General features: G+C 39.4%; 1 protein-coding gene across 4 annotated transcripts in view; it reads left to right on the top strand.

The window, feature by feature from the left end:
• CEP350 (centrosomal protein 350) overlaps positions 1–21,130 on the top strand; it is a 111,170-nt gene extending 90,040 nt beyond the window's left edge. For 3 of the 4 annotated variants that reach the window (XM_039881356.1, XM_039881355.1, XM_039881353.1), the window contains exons 31-38: positions 92–252; positions 2,842–2,978; positions 4,822–4,904; positions 5,960–7,932; positions 8,776–9,183; positions 9,283–9,429; positions 12,007–12,129; positions 17,264–21,130. In XM_039881356.1, the coding sequence (XP_039737290.1) occupies positions 92–252; positions 2,842–2,978; positions 4,822–4,904; positions 5,960–7,932; positions 8,776–9,183; positions 9,283–9,429; positions 12,007–12,129; positions 17,264–17,428 (3,197 nt within the window). In that variant the 3' untranslated portion in view covers positions 17,429–21,130. The remainder of the gene's footprint in view (positions 1–91; positions 253–2,841; positions 2,979–4,821; positions 4,905–5,959; positions 7,933–8,775; positions 9,184–9,282; positions 9,430–12,006; positions 12,130–17,263) is intronic. The other variant, XM_039881354.1, reaches the window with a different exon arrangement.
• The last annotated feature ends 6,742 nt before the right edge of the window (positions 21,131–27,872 follow it).

The following is a 27,872-nucleotide window of genomic DNA, read 5'->3' as shown; positions in this document are numbered from 1 at the left end:
AAAATGGAGTGTTACATCATTGCTTTTTATTAATAGTTATTGAGTTAACTTTATTCTTAAATTTAAATTAAAGATTTTGTATCTCCTTCAGAAACTACTTCGGACCAGAGTGATATCGAAGGTAGGATCAGAGCTCTGAAGGATGAGCTACGGAAAAGAAAATCTGTCGTGGACCAGCTGAAGAAGGAACAGAAAAAAAGGCAGAAGGAAAGACTCAAAGCCCAGGAAGCCAGTCTGATCAAACAGTTAGAGGTTAGATAGACGGGAAGTAGTTTAATGTCAAGGCTAATGTAGATGCGAAGCCTCAAATGTTTTTAATGTTGTTAATAAAGTAATGAATTAGGATTTTTCAGTATTAGTTTGGTATCACATTTTATCATAACTCTTAAAAAAAAATCTGAGGCTATCTAAACAAACCCTTGGTAAATATCATAATAAGTATTGAAGTAAACATGAAAATGAATTAAAGTATTAAAATAAAGCTTTTTTTCTAAATAAGAAAAATTAAGCCTATGAAAGAAAAATTGATAGCCATACCTCGTAAGCAAAGAACCATTAGATAAACAATTCTAGCTACTGAAATTATTATTGCTTCTTATAAAGAATTTTTTTATTTTTAGCAGAATGATGTTTCATGCCACACAACTTATTAGTGTGACTCATTGTACTATTTGGATGGCCCCTAAATGAGTACTCTAAACTTAACTTTTCTCCCAAGATCTAGCAGCCTTCCTTTATTCTACCAGGCTGGAAACCTGGTTTTGGTAGATTCCTCATTCTGTTTTCTCCTTCCATTCCGTCACCAGATACCATTGATTCTCTTTTATAAAACTTGCTTGTCCCTTTCCATTCCTACTGCCATCAAGCTGTGTGGTACCCTTATGACCTCTTGCCACTGCTGTCTGCATAGCCTCTTAAAAGTCCCTGCCTCTGGTTGCTTCCCTGTTGCTTGCATAGGTTCTGCCAGCTTAGTGTTCGTTATAGAATTGGTTGGAACTTCCTACTCATCACAAGAATCCCTTCTCATGGCACCACCAGAGAAGATCATTCAGCTTCGACCGAACACTTCCAGTAATAGGAAATGTAAAATTTTCAACGCATTTGGTTTCATTGTTAGGCTCTAGGTGCTCGAAGTAGTAGAAAGCTCTTTGTTTCATTTAGCCAAAATTTCTATCCAAACGTGTTCTTCCTACACTTATTAATTTAATCCTCAAATATTCAAGTGTCTATTTATGTGCCAAGAACTCAGCTTTATACATATTTTTCATTTTATTCTCAAAGCAACAAGATATGGATATTATTACCTGTTTTACAGATGAGGAAACAGTTTCAATGAGATTGATGATATCCAGAGACACATAGCTCAAATGTGGTAAAGCTAGGGTTTTAATCTAGCTCTAATTCCAAATTCTGTGCCCTTACCATTATACTACATTATCGTCCACGTAGAAGATAGGTCTGCTAACAGATCTGGAGAAAATAGACATTTACACAGTCACACATATAGAGATGGGAACCGAGAGTGTAACTTACAAAGATGTTTAGAATTTAAAAGTGGTTAAGATACAGTGGCCATACCAGGAAGTTCATGTTGGAAAGTAGTGGGAAACAAAATTTAGAAGTAAAGATCATGTTCAGGACCTTAGAAATCAGACCGATGTTGGACTTCATTCTCTAGGTCAGTAGTCTTCAGCCTAACTACACATTAGAATTAACTGAGGAGTTTTTACAAATATATCTAGGCTCACTCCCAGAGATTTTGATTTAATTGATCTGGGGTGGGGTCCAGAATTTAAAAGCACTACTGTAGATAATGAGCCATTGAAAGCTAAATGAAATACTGTTAGATTGAATAGCATTGCTCAAAAATGTTTGTTAATGGATATGTCAGCCAGAAAGATCTCTAGAGTAGTGCCATAATGATTCATTTTAGTCAACATTTTATTAAATGATTTAAATAAAAAAGTTCTGTAGATTTTTAAAATATAATATAGGATGGAGAAATATATAATCATAGCAGTTCATATAAAAAACTTTTGGATTCTGTTTGATCATAGATACAGTAAATGAACTACACTTGTAGCTTTCAGATGTGAGAAGTCATATCCCTCATATATATCTAGGTAGCTAGACCATCTAGTTGTAGTATGTTTAATACTAGAAGTTACTTTATGAAAACATTGAGAAGTTAGAGGAAGGTAATATGGATGGTAAGAGTTGTAAAAATAGGGAATTTAGCTCAGAAAACTAAGGAGAGATTTACTAGATGGAGGGCTTCCCTTAGATTCCATATAAATTAGAATTATAAGTTAGTGCAGTTTTGTTTACGGCATGGCTAATAACTAGGAAACATTTTCTGCAATTCTGAACTATCATACTCCCAAGCACACCCTTCCTTCTCTTCGAGATTTGTATTCCTAAGTGCTTACCCCTTAAGAAGCTTACTGCCATTGAATCTCAGCATAATGGCTAAGTTCTTGAAAATATCATGAAAGTACTAGGCTATCCTTTAAAGAATAATTGTAATGTCAGCTAAAGAAGTTTTTAATGTGGCAGGGCCTGAATTATTGCTTCATAAGTATTAAAATTCTTCAGATTGAGACTTTACAATTGCCTAATATTAGGCTTACAGTTTTATATCTTGCATATACACAGACTCTTTCAAGAAGAATATAGAAGTAACTTCATAGAGCTCTGGGGAATGATACTGATGCTGCGAGAAAAGAGTTTTACATTACGTCTTCTTTACTGTTTGATATTTTATCATAAAATACACTGTTTTATAATTTAAAAGTTTTTTAAAATTCTGTATATTGACTCCTCTGATTTTTCTAAACTTAGTCATATGATGAATTCATTAAGAAAACTGAAGCCGAGCTTAGCCAAGATTTGGAAACCTCACCAACAGCCAAGCCTCAGATTAAAACGCTCTCCTCAGCCTCTGAAAAACCCAAGATCAAGCCCCTTCCACTACACAGGTAGACATTTGATAACTTACCTGTATTCTGCCTTGTTTGAATAAGAATAAGGAAAGATTTTTAGTAGAAGCTATCTTCAGTAACTGAAATTATAGAAATAAAAGTATTCGTTTACATTTTTAGTTTCACTAAAGTAAAATTGTTATCTATGATATAATTACAAATAAGTTTATAATAAAGTACAGATTTTAAAATATATTTTGAATCTTGAAATCTGGTGGATGCACTGAAAATAGTATTCTTCTGTATTGCTAATTGTAGCATCGTAAATTTGTATAGACCTTTTGAAAAACAATTTGGCAATGTTTCAAAAGTCAAGAAGAATCTAACTTTTGACTCAGTAATTCCACTTCCAGAAATTTAGCTTGGGAAAATATGAGCTACCAGAAATCTCTATGTGCAAGACTATGTTTATCACAAATCCTTTGTATTAATAAAATTAATAAAACATTAGAAGCAGTCTTTATGTCCAGAAATGGGTGATAGCCCAGTAAATTATGGTCCTTCCAGGGACAGAATATTATGCAGCCACTAAGATACTAAGTAACAACATAAGAATATATAATATGTATATAAAAAACTCAGGTTGTAATATTTAAACTAAATTTTGAATAATGAGTAGGAGATAGGCAAGTCAGTGGGACTGAGAAATAAGGGGCATTTCAGAGGGTACTCATTAAGGGCATTCATTCATGAATTACCAAAAGCAACAAAGCGTAGCATATGGAAGCTGAACATGATGGAATGTTACTGGAATTAGGGGAAGAAACTAGAAAAATAAATAAAAACCAAATTGTGCAAACCTTGTAGGAAAGATAGAAAGGAGTAAACTTAGAAGCAGGGAGAAAGTATTCTAAGCCAGACCTCAAATAATCAGCAATAATAAGAATAGAGAATAGGAGAAGATCTTAGGAATACTTAAGTAGACTTGACTAAAGTGCTAGATAGGGAAGCAGGGGAAATCCATGATGATTCCCAGGTTTCTTTGAAGTAGTTGGTTGAGTCAAGGTTCCACTAACCTAAAAGCTATAATCCTCAGGTATCCTTTTGTGGGAAGCTCATGATTTGGGTTTTAAAATGTTAATTTTGAGGTGCCTATAGTTTATCTAAGTGGAATTATCCAAGAAAGATATCAGGGTTAGATATATGGGGATGATCGGCACATAGATGGTGATAGAAGCCATAAATATAGTACCATCACCCAAAGAAGGTATGCATTTAAAGAGAATAAAAGGGAGCTAAATACTAAATATGAGGTAAAATAGCAGCATTTAAGGGTATGATACAAGATAGGAATAGAAGTGAAGTGAAGCGAAGGCAAGAAAATGAAGATAGTGAATGTTGCTCTTCCTGTTAAAGAGTAAGAGGGGACAGTAGCATGAGGTGAAGGAATGAAGAATTGAGGGGAAAACTTATTTTTTGAGTCATGAGGCATGAGGCATACCTTATAAGCTGAGGGGGGCAGTGGACATCTCTAAATTGAAGAATTAAAGATTATAGGAAAGAAAATGGATAATTGAGAAGTACTATCAAAGACTCTGTGGAAATGTATGGATTTGGGGTAGAAGTTGGTTCAAACAATTAACTTTGAAAAGTGTGAGAGACACTTTTCTTCTTCGCAGACCGAAGGAAAGGCAGTTGAGATGGCTGTGAACACAGATAAATTTGTAGGTAGAAAGGTTTGAAGGCAAGAAAGTTTGTCCTTGGTCAAAGTGGCAAAGGTCGGTACCACCTGTGGAGAAGAGGAAGAAGTGGTTGGTTGTCTAAGAATCGACTGCTTTTTGTTATTAGTTATTATAGCGTCCGCAATATATTTATTTCTGTTTATTAATTTCTACTTCAGATCTGAAACAGTGAAGAATTGGAAATCACTAACAGACTCAGAACGTTCCAGAGGATCCCTGGAGGCTATTGCTGAACATGTTGGTATGTTGAACTAGAAAAAGTAATGAGACCGTATCTACGTAGACTGAGGATGTATGCAAATGCCTACATAATTTTACCTCCACAGCTCTTTGATTAACAAATGAATTTCTTAAAGATAATTGATTATTTAATATTTTAAGTTACTTTTATACTTCAAAAGTGAGTTATTGGTTATGTTTAAGTTATGTCAGTCTTTATTATTCCAAATTTATGATAAAAACTTAGGATTAAAGACATTAATCTAAAAAGGCTTTGATTATATCATCAGCATCTCTAAATTCTCCCTTAATCAGATTTTTTCTCTGAGTCTATATATTTTCAGCCCATACCATTTCTCAGGGTAAGTGGTTATATACATTTTTTTTTTTTCGATGTAATCCAAAGAGATAAAAATTACTGAAAATAATGTATAATTCAATGAGGAAATAAAACGGAGTCATGAAAAAGCCTACCTAGTAACAAAGACAAAATAGTAATTTGAATTCAAAATGCTTAATTCTTGATTTGTTAGCTCATCAAATCGTACTCATTTTCTTCTTACTGCAATTTTAACTCTTTAAAGTGCTATATTTACAGAAATAGTTGATCTTTTTTCTTTTTATTTTTTACATTCAAGAGCTTAAAGTCCCCAGGAAAATTCATTCTTTCAGAAATATATATGCTTTTAAAAGTATGTTTGTCCCTCCCAAATTGCTTTCTTATTGGAAGAATGTATGTAATATTTGTCATACAATTGTGTTTTTGCATGATTTGAGGATGATTGTGCAAATCATTGCCTCCATAAACTTAGAGCCATTTTTTTCTTCACTTTCTAAGTTAGGACAACACTTAAGAAATTATTCCAACTTTAAATTTTCAGTCATTTTAAATGTTTGTTTATTGTTGGCACAGTATATTCTCTTAAAGAAAAAACCTACTTCATATAGTAACCAAAACAGATCATGTTTATTGACCAGAGTTTTTCCTCGCTAAGATTTGGCTTTTCTTTAAACTTTGGTTCCAGAAACTGAAAGATTGCAATTAAATAATTTTGATGTGATTTTTTTTCCTTTAAGATGCAGGTTCTGAGAGATCAGTATCAGAAATGTCTTTATCTGCATATGCAAAGAGAGTGATTGAATTGGACAGTCGAACAGAAGAACATTTTCAGACTTCATCCCCAATTCTCAGATCATCAAGGAAAACCAGAGCTGAATCTGGAGATTCTCTAGAAAATGTACCTTCTCTTCTCAAAGAATTAAATACCTCTAATAGAATTCCGGATAAGTCAGATGCCCAGGTTGAAGAAGAAGCTACTCAAAAATCAGAAATACAAGAAATAAATTATGCAAAATTGGAGGAGAGTGGAATTGAAGATGCCTATTTTAAACAATCTAGGCAGTCTGATGTCTTACTGAAAGTGGACCTGGAACAGGGAGATTCGTCTGAAATCCTTTCAAGGAAAGATCTTCCTTTAGATTCTATAAATGTTCACAAAGATTTAGTTAGATTAACCATTGAAAATCTTCATAAAAAAGAGTTGAAAGAGAGACAATCAGATCAAGATATGGACCACAGTCAAAACATCCAATCAGAAAAAGATACTCGTGAACAAAAGAACATAAAGGAAAGGGACTCATCTTTGTCAGAACATCTTTTTGCTCCTAAGGAGGTATCATACTCTGAAGATTTTGAAGTGTCTTCTTTCAAGAAGGACATCTCAGCTGAATTGTACAACGATGACTTAGAGGTATTATCTTTGTTGTCACTCAGGAAAGATTCTCAGTCTTGCAGGGATAAGTCACAGCCAACAAGGAGCTCTAGGAGTAGAGCCACTAGCTTTGGTAGCGATGATGAAATCAGTGAGTGCCTCAGTGAGAAAAGCACTTCTATTCATAGCAGCATCCACTCCGAAAGGCTATTAGAACTCAAGTCCCCCACTGAGCTTATGAAGAGTAAGGAACGCAGTGATGTAGAGCATGAACGGGGAGTTCCCGAATCCTCTTCCTTGGCTTCTGTTTCTGTTGCAGATGAGCTACTTGATTTCCACATTGGTGATAGGGTATTGATTGGCAATGTTCAGCCAGGAACTCTTCGATTTAAAGGTGTGACTAGTTTTGCTAGAGGATTTTGGGCTGGAGTAGAGTTGGATAAACCTGAAGGAAATAACAATGGAACATATGATGGCATTGTATACTTTGTGTGCAAGGAGAAGCATGGTATTTTTGCTCCTCCTCAAAAGATTTCTCACATTCCAGAAAACTTCGATGACTATGTAGACATAAATGAAGATGAAGACTCTTACTCAGATCAACAATATCGATACTATAATCAGGAACAAAAAGATACAATGGGTCCCACGTTTGCTAGAGAAAAGGATGCAGCTGAGTATTTTTATGAGAAATCTGTACCTAGTATGCACGATGTAGAAGCCTCAGCTGATAGAAGCCTTAAATTAGAAACAGAAAATATACGGGACATTTCTGGGGACCTCGAAGCTCATGTTCACCAGCAGTCTTCAGTGGATTCACTTTCTTCAAAGGAAAACAAAGACCTTGTTTCTGGTGCCACAGAGAAGGTTTCCATTGCTGCAGAAGACGATACTTTAGATAATACCTTTTCTGAAGAATTAAAGCAGCAGCAACAGTTTACAGAAAAAGAAGAGAACCTATATCCCAAGGTTTCAGAAAAGCTTTCTACCCCACTTCTGGACCTTTTAACAAGAGAAAAGAACCAGTTGGAAGCCCAGCTGAGGTCATCACTAAGTGAGGAAGAAAAGTCAAAGCAACAACTAGAAACAGTCAGCTTACTAACAGACAGTTTACTAAAAGTCTTTGTAACGGACACAGTCAGTCAACTACAACAAATCAAAAAAGCTAGGAATGAGAAAATTCAGCTTAGCAATCAAGAGCTTCTCGACGACGAACAAAAGAAAGTGCCGCTCCAAGGCCCATCCCAGAATCTTGAGGAACAGTCACCAGGTGTTCCAGGTTGCTTCTTAGAAGATGAAAAAGAAGAGATTTCCTCACCCGATCTGTGTCCTAGACCTGTAAGTATTTTGTCTAGAAAAAAATGTCAATTAACCTTACCTTTGTAGTGTATTTTAATTCAGGGTTTTTTTTTTATGACATGTAGTTTTTAGAAAAAGATCACTGCACTAGTTTTTAAAGGCCTTGTAACTATTTTTCTGTCTGAAGTATAATTGTCCTCTATTATGTCATGAGTGGTCACTATAGGGTTGTGACAAACACTGACAGGTTTATGCTGGACTGACAACCCTTGAATACTGTTCACAGATTAGACTCCCTTCAGATTCATTGAACACATTTATCCTATGGAGCTTTCCAGTAGTTCTGAACCCAGTTCTTTTTGCCTGTGAAATTATTTGTCCCCATATCTACTCAGTCGTACTTGCTCTGCAGAGATTACCAGTTGAGATGTTGATTCTGGTGAAACTGAATTATATCCGCTATGACATATACTCAGACCACCAGCTTGTTTAGGTTGCCCGTAGATAATTAAACAAAAGTAATGATTTTGAGTAACTTGAGCCAAATAATTACCAAAGGTGAAAAATTTCATATTCCATTTCCATATCCCAGAGACAAGACAGTCCTTCAGAAACAGAATAATGATGATACCAAAAGAAAACAAAACTAATCAATAAACATTTTATAAAAATTCAGTTATAAAACTTATGTAAGCAGAATTATGAGAAACAAGATAGTTTTTTCTTAAATTATTCATTAGTAGCCACCATATTGTTTTTGTTTGCTTATTTAGAGAGATAGTAAATACACAAATAATATATTTGTTTTGTCTTTTTAAAAAAAACCTTCATTGATCTGAAATCACTAAGTGGTGCTCTATTTGAATGGTTCCATTTCTACAGGAGAGTCCAGTATTTGGCGCCAGTGGGCAGGAAGAGCTTGCTAAGAGACTTGCTGAACTTGAGATCAGCCGGGAGTTCCTGAGTGTATTAGGAGATGATCAAGACTGGTTTGATGAAGACTTTGGTTTGAGCTCTTCTCACAAGATCCAAAAAAATAAGGCAGAAGAAACAGTTGTACCTCTAATGGCAGAACCTAAAAGGCCTCCCCCAAAGCCATGTGAACCACTCTTGGCAGTCCCACATACCGCAGAGGACGTGGAAGTTCTTGTACATGATGCAGCAGAAGAACTTTGGAGATGGAAAGAATTAGGTCATGACCTTCACAGCATCAGTATTCCTGCAAAACTGCTTGGCTGTGCCAGTAAGGGTCTAGATATAGAAAGCACTAGTAAGAGAGTCTACAAACAGGTACGTAACATGGAAGGATAATTCTAACTTTTAAACTTCTCTCTTGTCTGAAATTTGGGTTCTTAGCCATTTTATTTTGTTTTATTTTTCTCCATCAAGGCGGTTTTTGACTTAACAAAAGAGATTTTTGAGGAAATATTTGCTGAGGATCCCAACTTGAATCAGCCTGTCTGGATGAAACCATGCAGAATCAACTCTAGTTATTTTCGGCGCGTGAAAAATCCAAATAACCTTGATGAAATCAAGGTAAACTGCAAACTAAAGAGTATCTCTTTTTTGGACTTGCTTTTTCTTTATACAGATCTGTACATGCTATAATGCTGTAAGAGCAGGTATTCATCTGTATCGTTCACCTTTCTGTCCTCAAGGCCTTTCCCATAGTTGGTAATCAATAAATCCTTTTTGATTCATTAAATCCAGGAGCAATGGGAGTGAAAGAGAATACTGAATCTTCAAATTTTTGTAAAAGCAAACATATTTTCATTGTTATTTCCTATATGTACACAATTTATGATACCTAAGAAAAATCAGGAAATAGTCGGAGATAAATTGTCGTACCACATAGGCTTTTTAGTTGAGTTTTTGGTAATTTAGAGATAGCTAGAACATTCTAGAAGTATCATTTACAGCTGAAAACGATACAGCTGAAAACATGTCATATATCAAACATGCTGGCCCTAGACGCAGAGGTTTACCTTTCCATCTTTGATTTTGGAGGTTTCAAATTGGTAATGTGGTTTTAAAATATGTAGGATGGTAATATGATACATAAAAAATATTGTTTTTTATCTAAGAAGCCCCTAAAAAGATAAAGTGCCCCAAAGCTACAGGACTCCCAACAAATCAACGTTAAAGTCACATTGGTGGGAATCTCTCTACCTGGTCACCTGTTTCTTTAGTTCAACAAAAGTTATATTTCCAGTGCACTGCCTCTCAGATTTAACATGCATATGAATCATCTGGGGATTTTGTTAAAACAGAGATTCTTACTCAGTAGGTCTGGAGTAGGACCTGAAATTCTGCTTTTCTAACAAGCTCCCAAGTGATGCTGTGGATTCTAGGACCATTTTGAGTAGCAAGGCTCTAGAGTTATGTTTTCCAAACTTATTTGATCATTGGAAGCTTTCTTTCCCTCAGAGAACATACCTCCAGTTACTCATCTTACTGGTGTGTTTTCTTACATCATCCGTAGTCTCTGTGGACTTTCAAAATACATTAAAGGAACATATACGTCATTCTGGTATATAATGTGGTGGCATTGCCTAAACAACTTAGTCTTTTCTTATTGAGATTAAATCGACATACAACATTATATTAGTTTTAGGTGTACAACATAGTGATTCGATGTTCGTATATATTATGAAAAGATCACCACCACAGTAACTCTAGTTATCACTACGCATAGTTACAAATTTTTTCCTTATGATGAGAACTTTTAAGATCTACTCTCTTAGCAACTTTCAAATGTACAATACAGTATTATTAACTATAGAAAGCTTTTGAAAATATTTTATACTGACAGAACACCAGCAGGTATTTATGAGATGTAATGTGTGTGTACATCAGGGTAGGCAAATTATAGCCCAAAGGCTAAATCCAACCATCACCTGTTTTTATAAATAAAGTTTTATTGGACCACAGCCACACCCATTTATTTACATATTGCCTATGTCAGCGCTCCTGCTAAAGTATTGACAATATGGCCATTTACAGAAAAAGTTTGTCAACCCCTGCTTACATTAAAGTAAGTAGAAAAAAAGAAAATTTTCAAAGATTAATTTGATTCATTAAAAATACGTTTAAAATTATTTTCAACTTTGAGGAATATAGTATCAGAACCACATGAGGAGTTTCTCAAACCCTGATATACTCCATTCCTTTCAGCCCTCCATAGTTGATACATCCTCAAATGCATGCGCTTGCATGTGTGTGTGTGTGCATGTGTGCACGTGCATGTGTGTGGGGGGGGGTAATAAGTGGTAGAGTTTAAGGGCACATCGGTAGTTTGAGAAATATCTCAAATGATTCTGATTCATAAAGTGTCCTCTCCCCACTAAGAACATTGTTTTTTAACAAGTAATAATAATATAGAGACTTAAATATATATTTAATGTACTTTAAATACATTTAAAAAGTAATAAGGACCCAAATTATTGTATTAATAACAAAGAACAAATAAGTTGAAACTAAAACATGATACATAATATATACCAGCAATCATCAAAATATATACACCAATATAAAGCACAATGATGCTACCCACTAATTTTAATATTGAAATAACATTTTGTACAGTTTTTTTAAAGGATGGTAATTTAAATATTGTTAGTAGTAAAATTATCATGTTTCTCATACCGAAGTGTTGATTAATATTTTTTAAGTTTAACATATTAGAATCTTGATGCTTCAAAATAAACTGTTCCAACCAAAGCCTTGTACTTTGCTCACATGGCATTGCTCCCCAAATTTATGTTGGATTTTTCAGGGTCAGAGATTTATTTTTTATTTTATGCTTTCGTTAGTAGTTTTGCCAGCTTGAAGTTAGCTAATAGTGGTTCTTGGGTAGAGGGGACTCTAAAGTGATCTTTCTTTGCAGATTCATCAATGGGTTTTACTTTTGTATGTTGTGTAACAACAAAACTTTTTACGTGGGTAAAGTCTGAGCTTTTAGAATGCTTTTCTCTTCAAATTTCTAAGCGGAAGAAATTTGGATGGTCTTTTATTATAAATGTGGTATTAGCATAGATCCGTTTGTTGCGTTATAAGCATGAAATCTCAGAAACTTTATTGTTTGTGTTTTATTCATTCCTCTTATTTTTACAGAACTTTATAGCAACTGAAGTACTCAAGTTGTTCAGTCTTAAAAAGGAGCCAAACCACAAAACAGATTGGCAGAAAATGATGAAATTTGGAAGAAAGAAGAGAGACCGGGTGGATCACATTCTGGTCAGTGTATATAACTCAACTATTTTTATTTTGACCGTCTCTTCTAAAATCAGAATGTAGTTTGATTCTGAAGGATGTAGTTTGATGGAACTGATCTGAAGTCTACGATAGTAAAGTCTTAAAGCCTTCATTTGCTGCATTTCTATCCCTCGGTTTTGAAAATTGCTTTCTTTTGAACTCTCTAGATGAGTAACTTAATAGTATTTAGGGGGTGTTGAGAACTTGAGAAATAAAAAGCTTAGTAGAAGCAAAGTTTAAGGAACTAAATTGAAAAGAGGCTAGTGTAGATCCTGGAGCCAGACTGCCTGTGTTTAAATCCCTGTTCTGCCACTTGGTTGCAGTGTAATCTTGGACAAATTAGCTAACCCCTCTGTGCTTCATATTCCTATCTGCAAAATGATGATAATATCTAACTGATGAAATTAAGAGGATTAAATGAGTATTATATATATATATAAATAAAATTAAATGAGTATTTTTATATATATATATATATATAAATATATATATATGGATCAGTTCCTTGCACATAACTCAATAACTATTATATATATATAAATAAGTATTATATATATATATAAGTATTATATATATATATAAATAAAATTAAGTATTATATATATATATAAATAAATAAGTATTATATATATAAATAAAATTAAATGGTATTTTTATATATATATATATATATAAATATATATATATATGGATCAGTTCCTTGCACATAACTCAATAACTATTAGCTGTGATTATTTTTTTATTATTATTATTATTATATAGAATATTAGGTGGATAGGCTTTATTCCATTTTGCAATATATTTCTCTAGCATTAGAAAAAAAGATTTATAAAATGAAAAGGAAAAGGAATAAAGTGGTCTTTTATCCATTTTTCCCTAAAGGAATGTTAAGTAGTAGCAACCCTTAGGAAACACACATGTATCTCTCAACACTTACATTCACATTTCATTCATATTTCATTTGATCCACACAGAAATTAACTCAATGGAGTTTTTTATAAAGAGAAGAATGAAGGAGGAAGTGGTAACAAGAGAGGTTCTTTTCGCTTGAAAGAAATAGGCCGGTAGAGAGTTGGGGCAGAGGCGAGAGAACTGTCGCAGTATCCCTGAACAGGCCAGGACGGAATCCACCAGGGGGAGGTGTTGGCCTCAGACAGAATAGTAATTGCCCTTTTAAAGCACGTGTAACATGGTACAACTATTATACTAAATATAAAACAGTTGCTTCCAGCTAAAATATATAATTTGGCTGTTGTTGCTTGGACTAGGAAAGGCCCTAATCAGTCTATCTATGCATGTGCCTTTCAGCATTATTTGAGATAAGTAAAATACAAAGAATATTTTATAGACAAAGGCTTCTGTTAGCCAAAAAAGAAGTCTTTCTTTCAGCTCTAGCTTTTATTCACTATCCCTTTACCGCTTCACAAAGACCGTGATTAATTTACATCTTAGGTTAGCTAAGAAGATGAGCTATTTTTAGCAATGCATTCTCAAAGTGTATGTGATGTGGAATGAGTAACAAGTATGGTAGCCCCCGCCCCGCCCCTCCATCTCAGCGGGGTATGTTCCAAGACCCCTGTGGATGCCTGGAACTGAAAATAGTACCAAACCCTTTATAAACCATCTTTTTTCCTATACGCACATCCCTATGATGAGGTTTAATTTATAAATTAGGCATAGTAAGAGATTAACAACAATAACTGATAATAAAATAGAACATTTGTAACAATATACTGTAGCAAAAGTTCTGTGCGTGTGGTCTCTCTCTTTCTAATAACCGATTTGATGACCAAGATGGCTAAGTGACTCATGGGCAGACGCCTAACACAGCGTGGATATTCTCGACAAAGGGATGGTTCATGTCCCAGGCGGGATGGAGCAGGACAGCAAGCGATTCCATCCTGCTACTCAGAACAGCATACAATTTAAAATTTACAAATTGTTTATTTCTGGAAGTTTCCATTTAATATTTCAGACCACAGTTGGCTGCAGGTAACCGAAACCGTGGAAAGCAAAGCCATGAAGAAGGGGTGCTGCTGTAATTAGAGGAGCTTTTGTATATCCTTTGTATATAGTAGCCTTGAAAAATATTCCTCCTATGAGTAGAATTGTACTTAAAATTTAAATCCTGCAGTGAAACTACCAAGCTAACTTATGATCAGATATTAGATAGCTCCTGAGTCTATTTGCTGTTGATAAATTCCTTCTCATATTAAGCTTAAATTGATTTTCACATAATTAATTATAATTTGCTTCTACAGCTTTGGGGCTTTACATAACAATTTTAATTCTTCCTACATGCCTTTGAAGCAGCTGTCATGTTTCACCTGAGTCTTTTTCTTCCTAGTAAACTTTGGTGTTCTCTCCTATTGTCTGATAGGGTTTCCGAGTGCCTTCTATATCATCAGCTTTAGCTCTTTGTCAGTGTCCCTCTTTAAATACAGTGCTCAGAACTGACCATATAACATCTTTGTATATTGTTTAATTAGTATAGTCATATAACTGCATCCCTTTTTCTGTATACAATGCAGTCATGCACTGCATACTGATGGTTCAGTCAGCGATGGACCACACATACAGTGGTGGTCCTGTAAGATTTTAATGGAGCTGAACAATTCCTGTCGCTTAGTGACATCATAACGCCACAGAGCACGACTCGTGTTTGTGATGATGCCGAGGTGTGTGGTAGGCTGTACCATCCAGGTTTGTGTAAGTGCATTCTGCGATGTTCACACAGTGATGAAAGCAACCTAGTGATGCATTTCTCAGAACATATTCCTGTCATTCAGCAGTGCAGCAGTGCATAACTGTACCTCGATTAATATAGTTTATAATCACATTTGTTTTGTTTATTTTTATCTGCGTCATTCCCAAGAGACTGACAAAAGCTTAGGAAAACTCCAACACAAAAATCTCAACCTGTGCTTTCGTAGTTATTTTTTGGACCATGTACAGGACCTTATTTTACTCTTCATCTTGTTAAATTTGGCCCATCATTCCAAGCTACCAACACATTTTTGGTTTTTTCGTCTAACATAGTTGTTATATTTCCCAGCATCACGTTACCTTTAGTATTGATGTACCTGCCTCCATGTAAGTCATTACTAAAAAGGAGGCACTGGAGAGAGTCAGCAACAGCCAGCCTTTTAGTGCTCACTGAAAATCCAAATGCCAGATACCAAACACATGCCATTTATATTGTCCTGGTCACTGGGGAATTATAAATAAAAAGAAAACTCTCGAGGAGCTCATGGAACCCAGTCCCACAGGAGGACTACCACAGTGGAACATGAATAAGATAGATGGGGAGCATGGAGGAAAAAGCCACTGAGTCTTCCAGGCGGAATCTTTCTTTCAGGTTGATAGTCATTTTGTTCTTTAATCATAAAGGTACAAATCTGCCTAACTGACGTGTCTCTCATATTTCCCCATCTTGTTCAGAAGGATCTGGTGAAAGACCCTGACATATGCTTGCTGAAATCTGGCCACATTCCATTTATCACATTTCTCTTTTCTATCAGCCTAATACCCTGTTGGAATAAAAGAAAATGAGGTTATCGAAGTTATTGTTAGACCGACTTTCTGACTTTGAATGTAACTTAATTTACATATAACATACATGTGTACATATTCAGGAGCGGGGCAGGGGAAATTAGCATAGAGTAGAGTAGAGTAGAGTAGAGTAGAGTAGAGTAGAGTAGAGTAGAGTAGAGTAGAGTAGAATAGAATAGAATAGAATAGAATAGAATAGAATAGAATAGAATAGAATAGAATAGAATAGAATAGAATAGAATAGGCTCAAATAAAAACAGAAGAAAAAAATGGAGGCAGATTTGCAAGCTGTAAAATCCCTCAGCTGCCGTAGTTAAAGTTCCAAATTGGCCTTTTTGCTTTCTGATGGGCCAAGCAAAAAGGAAAACATGAGGGTAGTTCTCAGTGGCTGAGAGGGAAATAGTTTCTGTTCTTAGGGGGCAACAAAGCTTTTGCAGATCCTGGTGAGAGCACTGGGGATGCTTGTCGGGTACACAGATATGATGGGTAATGTCCTGAGCCTGCATCTCTACCGTAAGGGCAAAAACCATTTCATTGGGATAGAAAGTATTTCTAAATTGTATTATTGGGGAAGAAGTCGCTCAAAGAACAGATTTAATACTAAAGGCTGAGCTAACTTATAAAAAGAAGCTGTACAACTCCATTTGAATAAATAAATCCAGGGGAGGTGTGAAATCTTTTGTGGGAACATAACCCGCGAGCTTTCCTGGAGCATGGCCTCTGTCAGCACCAGTGTCTTTCATAAGAGAGGGACATCAGCTTATCAGTAGGTTAATGCTATTTCTTATACATCTGCACAAAATGATTCTTTGATCAAATAAGTACAGGGCACTCTGGTGGTCTTCTCTTTAATGGGCTAATATGCATTACGAAACTTCCAGAGGGAGTTTTCTAAAACTTATTTGACTTTAGAACCTTTTTTGGTGACGTATTGGTTCATGGAGCATAATTTATAGAACAAAGGAATGAATATTTGCATACCCTTCAAACAACCCCCCTCAAAGAGAAGAATGAGAAAGAATGTAAACAAGCAAAAAATCTGGGCGGTTACTTCTGAGTTAATTAGTTTTGGTTTACCTTAAGAATCCCCAAATCCTGAAATATAAAAAGAACAAGTATGTATAACAATGATTTTTAAAATAAGTTAAGCAATACTACATTTGAAAATACTCTAATGAATATTAAATTTTATTCATTTATTTATAATGCTTCAGAATCATATCCAGTATTGTCTTTGGGTACATACATTTTATAACTGTAAAACCACATATCTAGTAATTTGCATTCTCTTCCCTTTAAATCTCTATACACATTGTCTTATGTTGACGTAGACAGCATGCTTGTAATCCTTAATAGCTATAAAATACTGGAATATTGTCATTGAGTTTTTTAACTTTTTGCAACTTTGAAAGGAGTGTTGTTATCACACAACACCTTTTTTTCTCTGGCTTGTTTCCTTGGCCTGTAGTCCCATGAATGGGACTACAAGGTCAGCAAATATAACAAATTTCCTAGCTTTTATTTGACACGGATTTTTCTAACCTCTGTGCTTTCTCAATTCTAGGTGCAAGAGCTCCATGAAGAGGAGGCACAGTGGGTGAACTACGATGAGGATGAGTTGTGTGTGAAGATGCAGCTGGCTGATGGGATCTTTGAGACCTTGATCAGAGATACTATTGATGTTCTGAATCAGATCAGTGAAAAACAGGGGAGAGTGCTACTTGTGTGACATCTTGCAAATAAACTGAACACTGAGTGCTAATGTGAGTCCTGGGCCTTTCTGCCTCCTGATACACACCCCATCTCCATCATAGCAAGAGTGCTTCTGGACCTTGTACCTGTTCTTAAAGACTACTGGTTTGGAGTCCACGGGACGGTGCGGTATATCTGGTATTACAGCCTTTGCCTTTAGAGACTGTCCACTGGACTAATGGGGTATTTTCAGTGGGCAGGGTTGCACACCTGATGTTGACACACGGTATAACTCTGCACCTCTCATTAACACCCCTGCTGGGTGTCAGATGAGGGCTGAAAACACCAGACTTACCTCGTAGCTTAGACTAGATATCACTTCCTTGAGTCTGAAGTCAGGCAGGAGAGGATATAAATAAATGCGTTAGACCATTTCTAAAATGTAATCCTGGTCTATACCATGAAAGTCATAAAGGATATTATAGTTTCTAAACAGTATTAAACCCTTAACCACTTCTAAATAGGCAAGTTTGATGATGTGTGCCTATTCCACGTGCTGGAGTTCATTTCATTTCTTTTTGAAGACCATTTTCCATTATCATAGTTGAGCAGCACCAAGTAGGCTGTCAGGTTAATAGAAGTCAGTGGTAGCCTTGCTTTCTGAGCACCATCTAAGGAATTTTAAACCTTTGCATTATTTTTAGTTTTCTCTATTTGGGCATGAATACAGAGAAATGTCCCACTGAAGACTGGGCTCCAAGGACTGACGCAGGGCCGGTCCCTCTGCCCCTCATCCATCCCACACTTTTCTTGCTCCTTCTGAACCTCTGCCAGCTGCTCCCAGATTCGCAGATCCTCAGGACCATCTCAGGCATCAGGCACGGCAAAAGTGGAAATAAGTCATTTTGGCCTTCGAACTTTCAACTCCTATCTCTCCCCAAGAAGTCAGAGACACTGTTACTTGAATGATTTAGGAAATGAGTGTGCACCAAAGACAAAAAGATATTTTCTGTTGTTTGTGTGCTGCTTTTGTGCTATGGAACATTTTTTAATTTATTTTAAGATAAATTATTAAGTTGAAAATGTGTGTCTCTATTCAGAAGTGGAAGATTCTTCATCTAATAGTTACACTTCTATCTTGAAGCTTCTATGGCTCATAGTCCTTTGCACAGGAAAACCTACGTTTTTAACAAACCCGTACACTTATCAAAGAAGGCAGTTTAATTCAGTGAAAAGAAGATGGGCTTTTCCAAGATCATCTGCAGCAGCAGAAATGGGATAAAACGGTGTAATGACACTGTCAAGTTTAACTCTGCCTCTTGCAGCGGCTCTGCTTCTCACAACTATTACCTGGACCTGAAGAATTTCATAGACTCCAGCTGCTACGCCAGAGCACACATGATGCTGCCCTGGGGCCTCAGCGCGCTGCCTTCCTGACTGGTTTGTGTCAATCAGTTCTATCCGTCTTCAAGTAATCTAGAAGAATGTGGATACTCTTAGGCGTGAATGTAAATGCCTTAATATTGGAGGTCCTGATTAGAAGCATGATGTAAGACATCCACTGGATTCATATTTACAAATATCCTGGAATGTTACAGCTTCAAAATATGTTGGGAAAAACCCAAAGGTGGTTTAATCTTTAAGTGTGCATGTTCATTCATTTCTGCATCTTTCCTTCAACTTGCCTTTGCATCTCAAATGTTTCACTATGCACACTTCCATTCCTCTTTGGTTTCATCTTGTCATTAGGAGAAACGTACTGAAATCATCATTGGAATATTTGCACTTTGCACAATGACTGGTATGATAGCTCTTGACAAATAAGGAAAGCACTGAAATGTTCTGATCGGGTCTCAGGAAGTGCTCGGGTTAGTGTATTGCCAGCATTTCCTCTGGGCTTTTGATGTTGAGCTCTAGTCTCGTAGCCATAATGAGCAAATTGACTGAGAGAAGCTACGGTTTCTTGGGGTTATTAACCAGTAGTGTGGAAATAATATTTTCATGTGGCCAAGGAAAAGCAAAAGCTTTTCTTTTCAGTTTGTAGTGTTTGGAAGACAGAAGAACATCTTGTCTACATCCTTTGGCTGTTTGTAGGATTACATTGTCCTTATGATACTGAAACTTCACAGCTGCTGTAAATTTTTTATAAATGAATATAAAAATAATATAATAGTAATATAGGTTGTTTTTCTACATCCTCATTATTTGGACCTAGACCTAAATTCATTCTTACTAAGAAAGTTTATTCTTTATGACATTATGATTCCAGAAAAGGAAAGAAATGCTCTAAGTCCGTGGAATCAGCTGTCTCTGGACTTAGTCCCCTCGTAAGAAAGCTGCCAAGTACGCGGCAACAGCGGCCCTGCCATCCTCCAGCCGTCTTAACTGTCCTAAGAACTCTGGGTTCCAGACGAGAGGCAGGAATTGATCAGTCTTACTCCTTGCTAGAAGTGATTATAGTTTGGTAGCAGAAAACAAAGGAATCTATAATTAGCAGATTTCTTTTTATTTTAACTATTTGGATAAATTTGAAAGGGATTTATTGTTAGGGTCGGGAATGATAAACATGGACCCCCAGCCACTTGTTCCATATTGGGGTCTTTTTAATCAAGCTCTGCCTCTTAACCAAGAATCTAAATATTCCCTCTTTGTTCCTCCTCCCCACACCCCACATCCTCTTCCACTCTTCATAACTCCTCTGAGAAAAAGATCTTCGCATCAGCAGTAATATCTTTTAGAATAGCACTCAGAATTTAGTAGTAAACCAACATACTGGCTTCAGATTTATTTCTGAGTCCAAAATAACTTGTGCTATCCAGGGTACTTAACTCTGGGTTAAATAAGTACAGGGTATAGATTCCCTCTTCAGGTCTAAACAGGAATTTTTACTCTAGGGAAAAGTGGGAAGAGCTCAAAAGTAGTTAATAAAGAAGGTAATTTGTTTTTCTTTTACCTAAAAGGAAAGAAAATTCCTTCTGTGACTACAGGTCTCTGAGAAACTATCTTTCGGAAGAGATTTCATTGCTCATAAGAGTGTTGTGGCCTATTGATAAAAACAATTTTGTTCACTTTCTTGTCTTGAAAAAAAGTGGCCTTAGCTTTTTGCAATACTTGAATAAAGTGTGTACTCGCACAGCATTAGAGACTCATAACTTTTCTGCAAGAAGTTCAAACTTACATCTTCTTTTACTACCTTAAGAATACTAGTGAATAAACAGTAATTCAAAGAGCAAATGATAGAAACTACAATGATGTTTAATGCAAATTGTAGGAATTTACATGTTTACAAATCATCTTAAACTGGTTGTGCAGCAATTCAATAAAATATCTTTGTATTATAAAAATGTGAAGAAAAAAATGTAAACTGATGTAAAGGAGGTACTATCATTTTAATTAACCTATGTTTAATAGCTTTCCTTCCGGACTTTGCAAAGCCTTCTTGGGAAACACATTGCAAAGTGTTCTCTGGGAGGCTCGGCCTCCGTGTGTGTACTGTATCGTGCAGACATGAAAAACAAACCCGTTTACTGTGTATGTGTAAATAGCCTGGTCACCAGGCCATTTTCAGCCAATAGTCACATCCCGTGCAACTTTGCACAGAAGACTTAGGGTGTGGTTTGTAAGTATGATCTGTAAAATAACTGGGATGAATTCCCATGTATACCTGTGTAAATAGATTTGTTAACTGAAATGTACTTTCAGGAATATCTGTAAATAAATGATTTATAAATTAATTTCATATCAGATGTTCATTTTTTTTTCACGTTTTAAGTCAAGTACAGAAAGCCAGTCCCCGTAAAATTCACGGATTTCTGATTTCTCAGTGGGCGGCAGAGTTAGGCGAGCTGCGTGCGGGAGCTGTTCACTCCCCGGATAAACGTCGTCGCCACGCACATCTGGGCAGCCTGTGCTCTGACGTCATCACTCGTCTGTTTGACAGTTGTCGAGCATACCTTCCTGTTCTGAGCACCGTGCTGACTGCTGGGGGGGGCCCTGGCCTCACGAAGCTTAAAATCTAAATTTCCAAAACAGTGCATGACAAATTGCGGTAAGTGCAACCAAGGAAGCACGCGCAGTGTTTGAGAGCGTGGAATGGGGGGGCCGTGCGAGGGGGCGGGTCAGCGGAGAGCCGTGAGTCACAGCTCCGGGTTCCCGAGCGGTGGCTCCGTCCCTGAGATTCGTGGCAAGTGTCTTTCCTCGCAGATCACTTGAGTTCTGATCGCCCTTGTGAGAGAACTCATACGGAAAGGTCACACGCCATTAAGTGGGCCACCAAGAAGGGCAGCCACCTGATGACTGGGTGTGAAGGCTCTAATTTCTAGAAATACGAGCTTGAAGAAGGATGGAGCTAGAGATACAGAAGAACAAAAGAATTTCAAAGACGGAGCCCGCTGGAGTGCGTGGTGCTCAGGATAATGAGTCATCCTCGCTCCGACAGATGAGAAGTAACCACCGTCATCTCACCTGAATCCCTCTGGTCGCCTCCCGACGGCCATCCCTGCCACACCTTTAACCCCTACACATCCTTGAATGTTCAAGTTCTCAGAAAATGACCCCGAATAGTGGCAGAGTCTAAAAATTTTATCTTGTAAAACATACTTGCGTGCCCACCATGTGCCAGATACGGCGTTTGGTGCTAAGGACGCAATAGTAATGACATGTCGAAATTGGAAAAGACTCAAAATAGATGAAAATGGTCAGGGGGTGGATGGCAGTTGAGCAGAACCCAGAGTGCCTGCAGAAGTGGGTGCTGGCGAGACGAGCCAGTGCCCTGCGAAGTCCCAGAAAAGCTCTAAAGTGAGAGGCTGCAACTGCCACGGAAAATGTGCGAAGCGTGGGACCGCTCCCCTGTTCCCTGGGTGGCCAGGCTTTGGAGTCAGGTTAAAAGGCAGATAAGTGCCACCCAGGCAAAAAAAACGGTGCCTGGTACGAGGTCACCAAGAGCAGACAGTGGCTCCCCAGGCTTGAGGGACACTGCGTCTCCTCGCTGCCAGACAGGAGAGAGCGTGCGCAAGATCCAGCCGCTTGGAAAGCATCCGTCCTCCACGGCCTGCGGATCCACTCCGATGCTGCAGTGGGCGGTGGGCCGGCAAGCACCCAACTTCCTGCTGCAGTGAAAGGGGTCTGAAATGCAGAAGGCTGGGGGCCGGCCCAAGGGCCACTGACCCTTGGCTTCAGCAGAACAAAAGAGCACACGGTCTGAAGCAGGGAAAGGCATTCCTGCAGGAGGCCATGAGCCTGGCACCTGCTGTGAGGACTCTGTCTTGGTGAGTAAGGCCCAATGGCCATTTCAGTGTGACAGTGCAGGAGGCCAGAGCTTCAGGTGACTGCCTTACCAGACTGTCCACCACCCCCAACCCTGCTCAGCCACTGAAATAGCAGCAGATAGAGCACACCACCTCTGAGGGGATTGTCGTTCAGCGTGACTGTGTAGGTGGAGCTGGGTGACCGGGCCCCTGAACAACCCAGATGGATGCAGTTTGCTTGCAGAGGCTCCTTGTCATTTGGAGACAGCATTTCACCAGGGGCACTAGGAGAACCAGACCCAGGGCGGTGACCAGGCCTCCTGGAGCGTGGCCCTGCACCAGAAAGCCCGGTGCCTGGACCAAGCCCACTGAAGAGGTCACCAAACCGATCGGGGCCTGCGGTGTGCGGCTGGGGCTTCTTCCCCCGCAGTGTGGAAGGACCCACAGCAAGAGGCATTGGCAATAACACAAACGCCACCCTGTTCTGCCAGCAGATAATTGAGGGCTATTCGAGTGTCCGGCTAATAAGTTCAGTGATTCTTGTTGAGCCGGAGGAAAGTCCAAGCTGTGTCCCAGATAAGCCATTCAAATGGGGGTGAGGGGTAAGATGGACTTTATTCCGGACGACAGACCCAGCACCCTCTGAGCTCCCTCTCGTCCCCAGGCTGTGCCGGTTCTCATCAGCATTGTGGCGCCCCGCCCAGCAGAGGCTCCTGGAGTAAGAAGACAGGTTCAAGTTCCCATCTGTCTCCTGCTCTGGGAGCCCCCGGAGTTCTGAGACGCTCTCCTCTTCCAGTTCCTCGGGATCCACTGCCCTCTGGGAACCAAATCTTTTGGCCCAATCATCCAGCATGGGGAGGGAAGTGACATCCTGAATGAACTCGGCACGTCCTACAATACCACCCACTTGAGTCAGAGGTGCCAGCCCTGGCGCCCCCATGTTCTGTCATCCCTTCCCCAGTCCCCGTGGGGCGCCCTGGGAGAGAGGTGCCTAAATGTAGCACTGCCTCTCTTTGGAATTAGGAAGCCCTACTGGTGATGCCACTGTGGCCCCGACCACAGTCACGAGAGAAAAGAAAAACAAAGGTCGGGAGTACTGAGTCTGGGATTCTGCTGGCACAGCCTCATCTGGCGACTGCCTGGTCCCCCACCCACTCCAAGTTCAGTGTCACCCGCCATGTGTTGGAGCGTAGTGTTTAATGTTCAAGTGATTTTTCTGAGGCGAAGTACCATCTGGTAAGTGGTTTTCTTGATAGTCTGTATAGTCGCTTGAGCTGTTCATTTCAGTGTGTTTCTCCCTGTCTGTGTCAGGATGACAGGAAGCATGCAAGCTCCACCTTATCTCACAGGCACAAGTTCATCGCTGTGTTGTTTGGGCTGTGACTATGATCTTGATCAAAGGGAATGTTGGATATGTGAACATATGGCAGAGGCGTTTTTTTAAGCCACAACAGTGGTCTCCGTGTCTATGTGGCACGCTGGGATACGTGTCCACGCAGTGAGCGCCTAGAGTTGTGACTGCGGAATAGCAGTCCAGTGTGGTCCATTTACCACATTTGTGGGGGACCTAGGCCCACTGTGGTCAGAAGCCCCGTTCAAGGGCAGCCACAATGTGGGTAACCCTGACAAAAGGGGCCAAAAGAATACCCGGGTAGGAGGACACCACAGGCCGACCAGTTTCTGAGTCATTTTTTGTTGGTGGTGGCAGGAATTGTCAGGGACAATAACTTCTGTTTAATCTTATCAGGAATATTGTTTTGATTACTGGCCCACGAACTGCAGCTGTGTAGCAGGTCCCGGCCTTTGTCAGGGCTGATGGCCCAGCCTGCACGTGTCACCGTGTCCATGATGTTACACAAGGCTTGGTCACCTTATTCTTTGTTAGGTTGGCAATGAGGATGTCGTCAATACAGTGGGTGACAAGTCCTCCCAGGGGCCCTTGGACTTGTTACAGATCTAGCCCCACCCCCTGCTGGCATATTACAGGGGGTTTGGGGGTTCCCTGCCGAAGGACGGGGAAAGTGTACTGCAGGCCGGTCCACGTACATGCAAATTGGTCTTGCTCCTTCTCCTGCAGGCGGATGGAAAATAACAGCGTACCAGTCTCCCATGTGCGCTGTCACCGCCTAGGTGACGGCAGTGATGTCAGGTTCTGAGGGGCCAAGGGTGGCACCTTGGCATTCAATTTCTGGAAGTCTACTGTTAGCCTCCAGGTTCCTGAGGCCCGTTTTTAATGGGCCGGACTGTGCTGTTAAATTATAAGAGTGGTGTGTGATATTCTTGCCTATAGCAAGCTCTGAACTAATACATTTTTCCTACCTGCTATGTGGTACTGCTTTTGTTGAATATTCTGTTGGGGTTTGGGTAGCTTAAGTGGCAGGCAGGAATGGATGTCCTGCTGTTATGGCTTGAGTTCTTTGTCGTGAGGGGCATTTCTCCCTTAGATGGCAGTGATGCTCTGTGTCACAAGTGGCCAAAATGTTTATTAACACTCAGTTACGGGAACCATGATCCCTGGCACCTGAGATGGCTTAAGGGGCCCCACATATAAGCTCATGTGAACCTGTCTGCTAAGAGTTGCCAAGTTTATCCCCAAACCCCTCAGTGCCATTAGTTTCCCCTTACCCCGTGGGGACCTGTGATTATTGTCATTCAGGCACCATTGTCTAACAGCCCCATAAAAGTCTGAATCCCCACCTTTGTTTTTCACCCTGACAGGGTTACAGGGCCACTCGTCCTCTGGTGGGGACTCAGAGACCTTGGCCCCGTCCCTAATAGTATTTACTTATAGCAGGAAAGGAGAGGAGAGAGCACACAAGATCCAGCCCCTTGTCATGCGCTGATCTCCGTGGCCGGTGGGTCCACTCTGCAGATGCGGGTGATGTGACTGGCAGGCAGCCACCCCGCTTCGTGCTGCAGTGGAAGGACCCAACCCCCTTCCGGTGGGGTCTGAAATACAGAAAGCTGGGGGCAGGCCCAAGGGCCCCCTGCGCTTAAGCCGAACAAAGGAGCGACAGTGAGTCTGAAGCAGGGGAAGGCGTTCCTGCGAGAGGTCATAAGCCTGGCGATGGCACCCGTTGCGAGGACTCTGTCTCTTGGTGAGTAAGGAAGTGTTCTAGACCCCAGGCCCATTCCAATGTGGCCATGCAGGTCAGAAGCTGCTCATGACTGCCTTTCCCAGCATGGGATGAAAACAAATTGACTGAAGCTGGAAAGCATCAGTGAGCATCCCCTGGTACCCACCCTGACCTGGGCGATCCGGGTCACTGCCAGTCCCCTCTCCAATGCCTTTAGGAGATCATTTCTTCTCTGGAGAAACTGAACCAGAAAGGCACTGAACTTCAGAATTCGAGGCACAACGAAGCTCAAAAATGAGGCAACAGACTGAAAATACGGATTAAGTTCAAGTCTATCGACTGGAGAAATTACATCAAGCTTATTCAGAACCCACTCCCCCAGGAGGAAGACTGGAGGACCCTCCTCTGGATAAACGGAATGGCCTTGGAGGAAAGACCCGTATCACTTATGTGTGGAGATTCCTCCAGAGAAAAAGGCGGCTTGCTGCCTCATTTCCTTCCAGGGAAGCTGACCAGTCGAAAGCCACGCTCGTGCACCCTGAGTTCCTCCACGTTTTTAGCACATCGCCCAGATGGGACCAAGTAGCCAAGCACCTCCGGACATTCGGGGAAGCCACCGATATGAAATAGACCAAACCAAGAAGGAAAAACAAAAGGAATTCTGGTGAAACAACCATGCGTGGCACAGAAAAAAACATCACAAGAAACAAAAATCTAATTAAAATTAAAATCCTCATGTAGCTGAAGTAATATTTATTTCATCCGTAAAATAGGAACAGGATGCTTCAAAAGAGTAACGAGTCAGAGAACAAGAGAGCAGTCTTGAAAATGAAAAGTACAGCAGTGTAATTTAAAATGTAATAGAAACTTAGATAAAGTTGAGGAAATCTTCTAGAAAGTGAAACAATAAGGTAGATAAAACTAGGAGAAGAAGAAGATAAAATTAGAGAACCAATCCAGGAGATCTATCATCTCCTTAATTTGACATCTAACAGGAACCGAGAAAACAGCAGGAAATTATACGAGAAAAAACTCTAGAACTTCGATGTGTGAGTTTCCAATTTGAAATGGTTTATGAGTGCCCAGAACAATCAATAACTGCCCCCACCCAACACACACAAAAAGCATGTCGTTGTGAAATACCAGGACCCCACATCCGGGTAAGAAAATGATTCGAAAAGTTTCCGAAGAGAAAAAGAAAAGATCGCATACGAAGGACTAGAAATAAAAACGCCAGTATTCTCCTGAACGGAAACTTTGGAGGACTTCAGAAAATCCAGCAGAATTTTCAAAAACTGGATGAAAATTATTTTCACCCGAAAGTCTGTACTTTGCCAAACAATGAATCAAGGGTTAAGGTAGAATATTGACATTTTTTTGAGAAATGCAAAGTCCTGACTTTGCAAGCATCCTTTCAGGGCAGAACCGTGAAAGATAAAGACTTGAGATTCAGAAGCAGGACCGACCCAGGAAGACTGTGAAGAGAATTCCCCAAATGACAGCTGTCCTGCACGCCCGGAGAGCCATCAGTCCAGATTAGAGCAGGGCGACAGAGAGCTCCGAAAAGAAGGCCTCCGGGTGGAAGGGACGGGGCAAGAGAGAGGAGTAAATGACCTGATGGTTTTAACACTATGAAACTTCTGATTGAGAAGCTGTTGGAGGGTGAGGAAAGACTTCATAATAGGTTCAGAGAAGAGTGAGTAATGAAAAACGAGGGAAAAACAAAGCGTCGTATGAGTAAGGAACAATTATGCTACACTTCTTGGCTCAGCTCTGAATGATATTCATGGTTACAGTCATGAGAATATTGAATATTGCGATACCAGTATCTTGAGAGGATGCGGGAAGAGAAGGGCGGTGCGGGAGAGCTAACTCCGCACCCGCACACTGGGAAGCGTGATGGTTAACTTTATGCGTCAATGCGGCGAGGCCACAGTACCCAGACACTTGATCAAACACCAGGCTAGATGTCTCTATGAGGGTATTTTTCAAGATGAGATTAACATTTTAATCGGTAGGTTTTCAATATAGCGGATTCCCCTTCTTAACGTGATAGGCCTTGTCCAATCAGATGAAAGTGTTAAGAGGGGTAAAAAGACTGGCTTCCCTCACGGCCCGGGCTCCGCCTCCAGACGGCCCTGGACTCAGACTGCAGCAT

The sequence above is a fragment of the Pteropus medius genome, unplaced genomic scaffold (genome assembly GCF_902729225.1).
Source record: "Pteropus medius unplaced genomic scaffold, Ma_sr-lr_union100, whole genome shotgun sequence".
Classification (NCBI taxonomy): Eukaryota; Metazoa; Chordata; class Mammalia; order Chiroptera; family Pteropodidae; genus Pteropus; species Pteropus medius.
The sequence above is the reverse complement of the archived record's forward strand: the minus strand, read 5'-3'. Positions and strand labels throughout refer to the sequence as shown.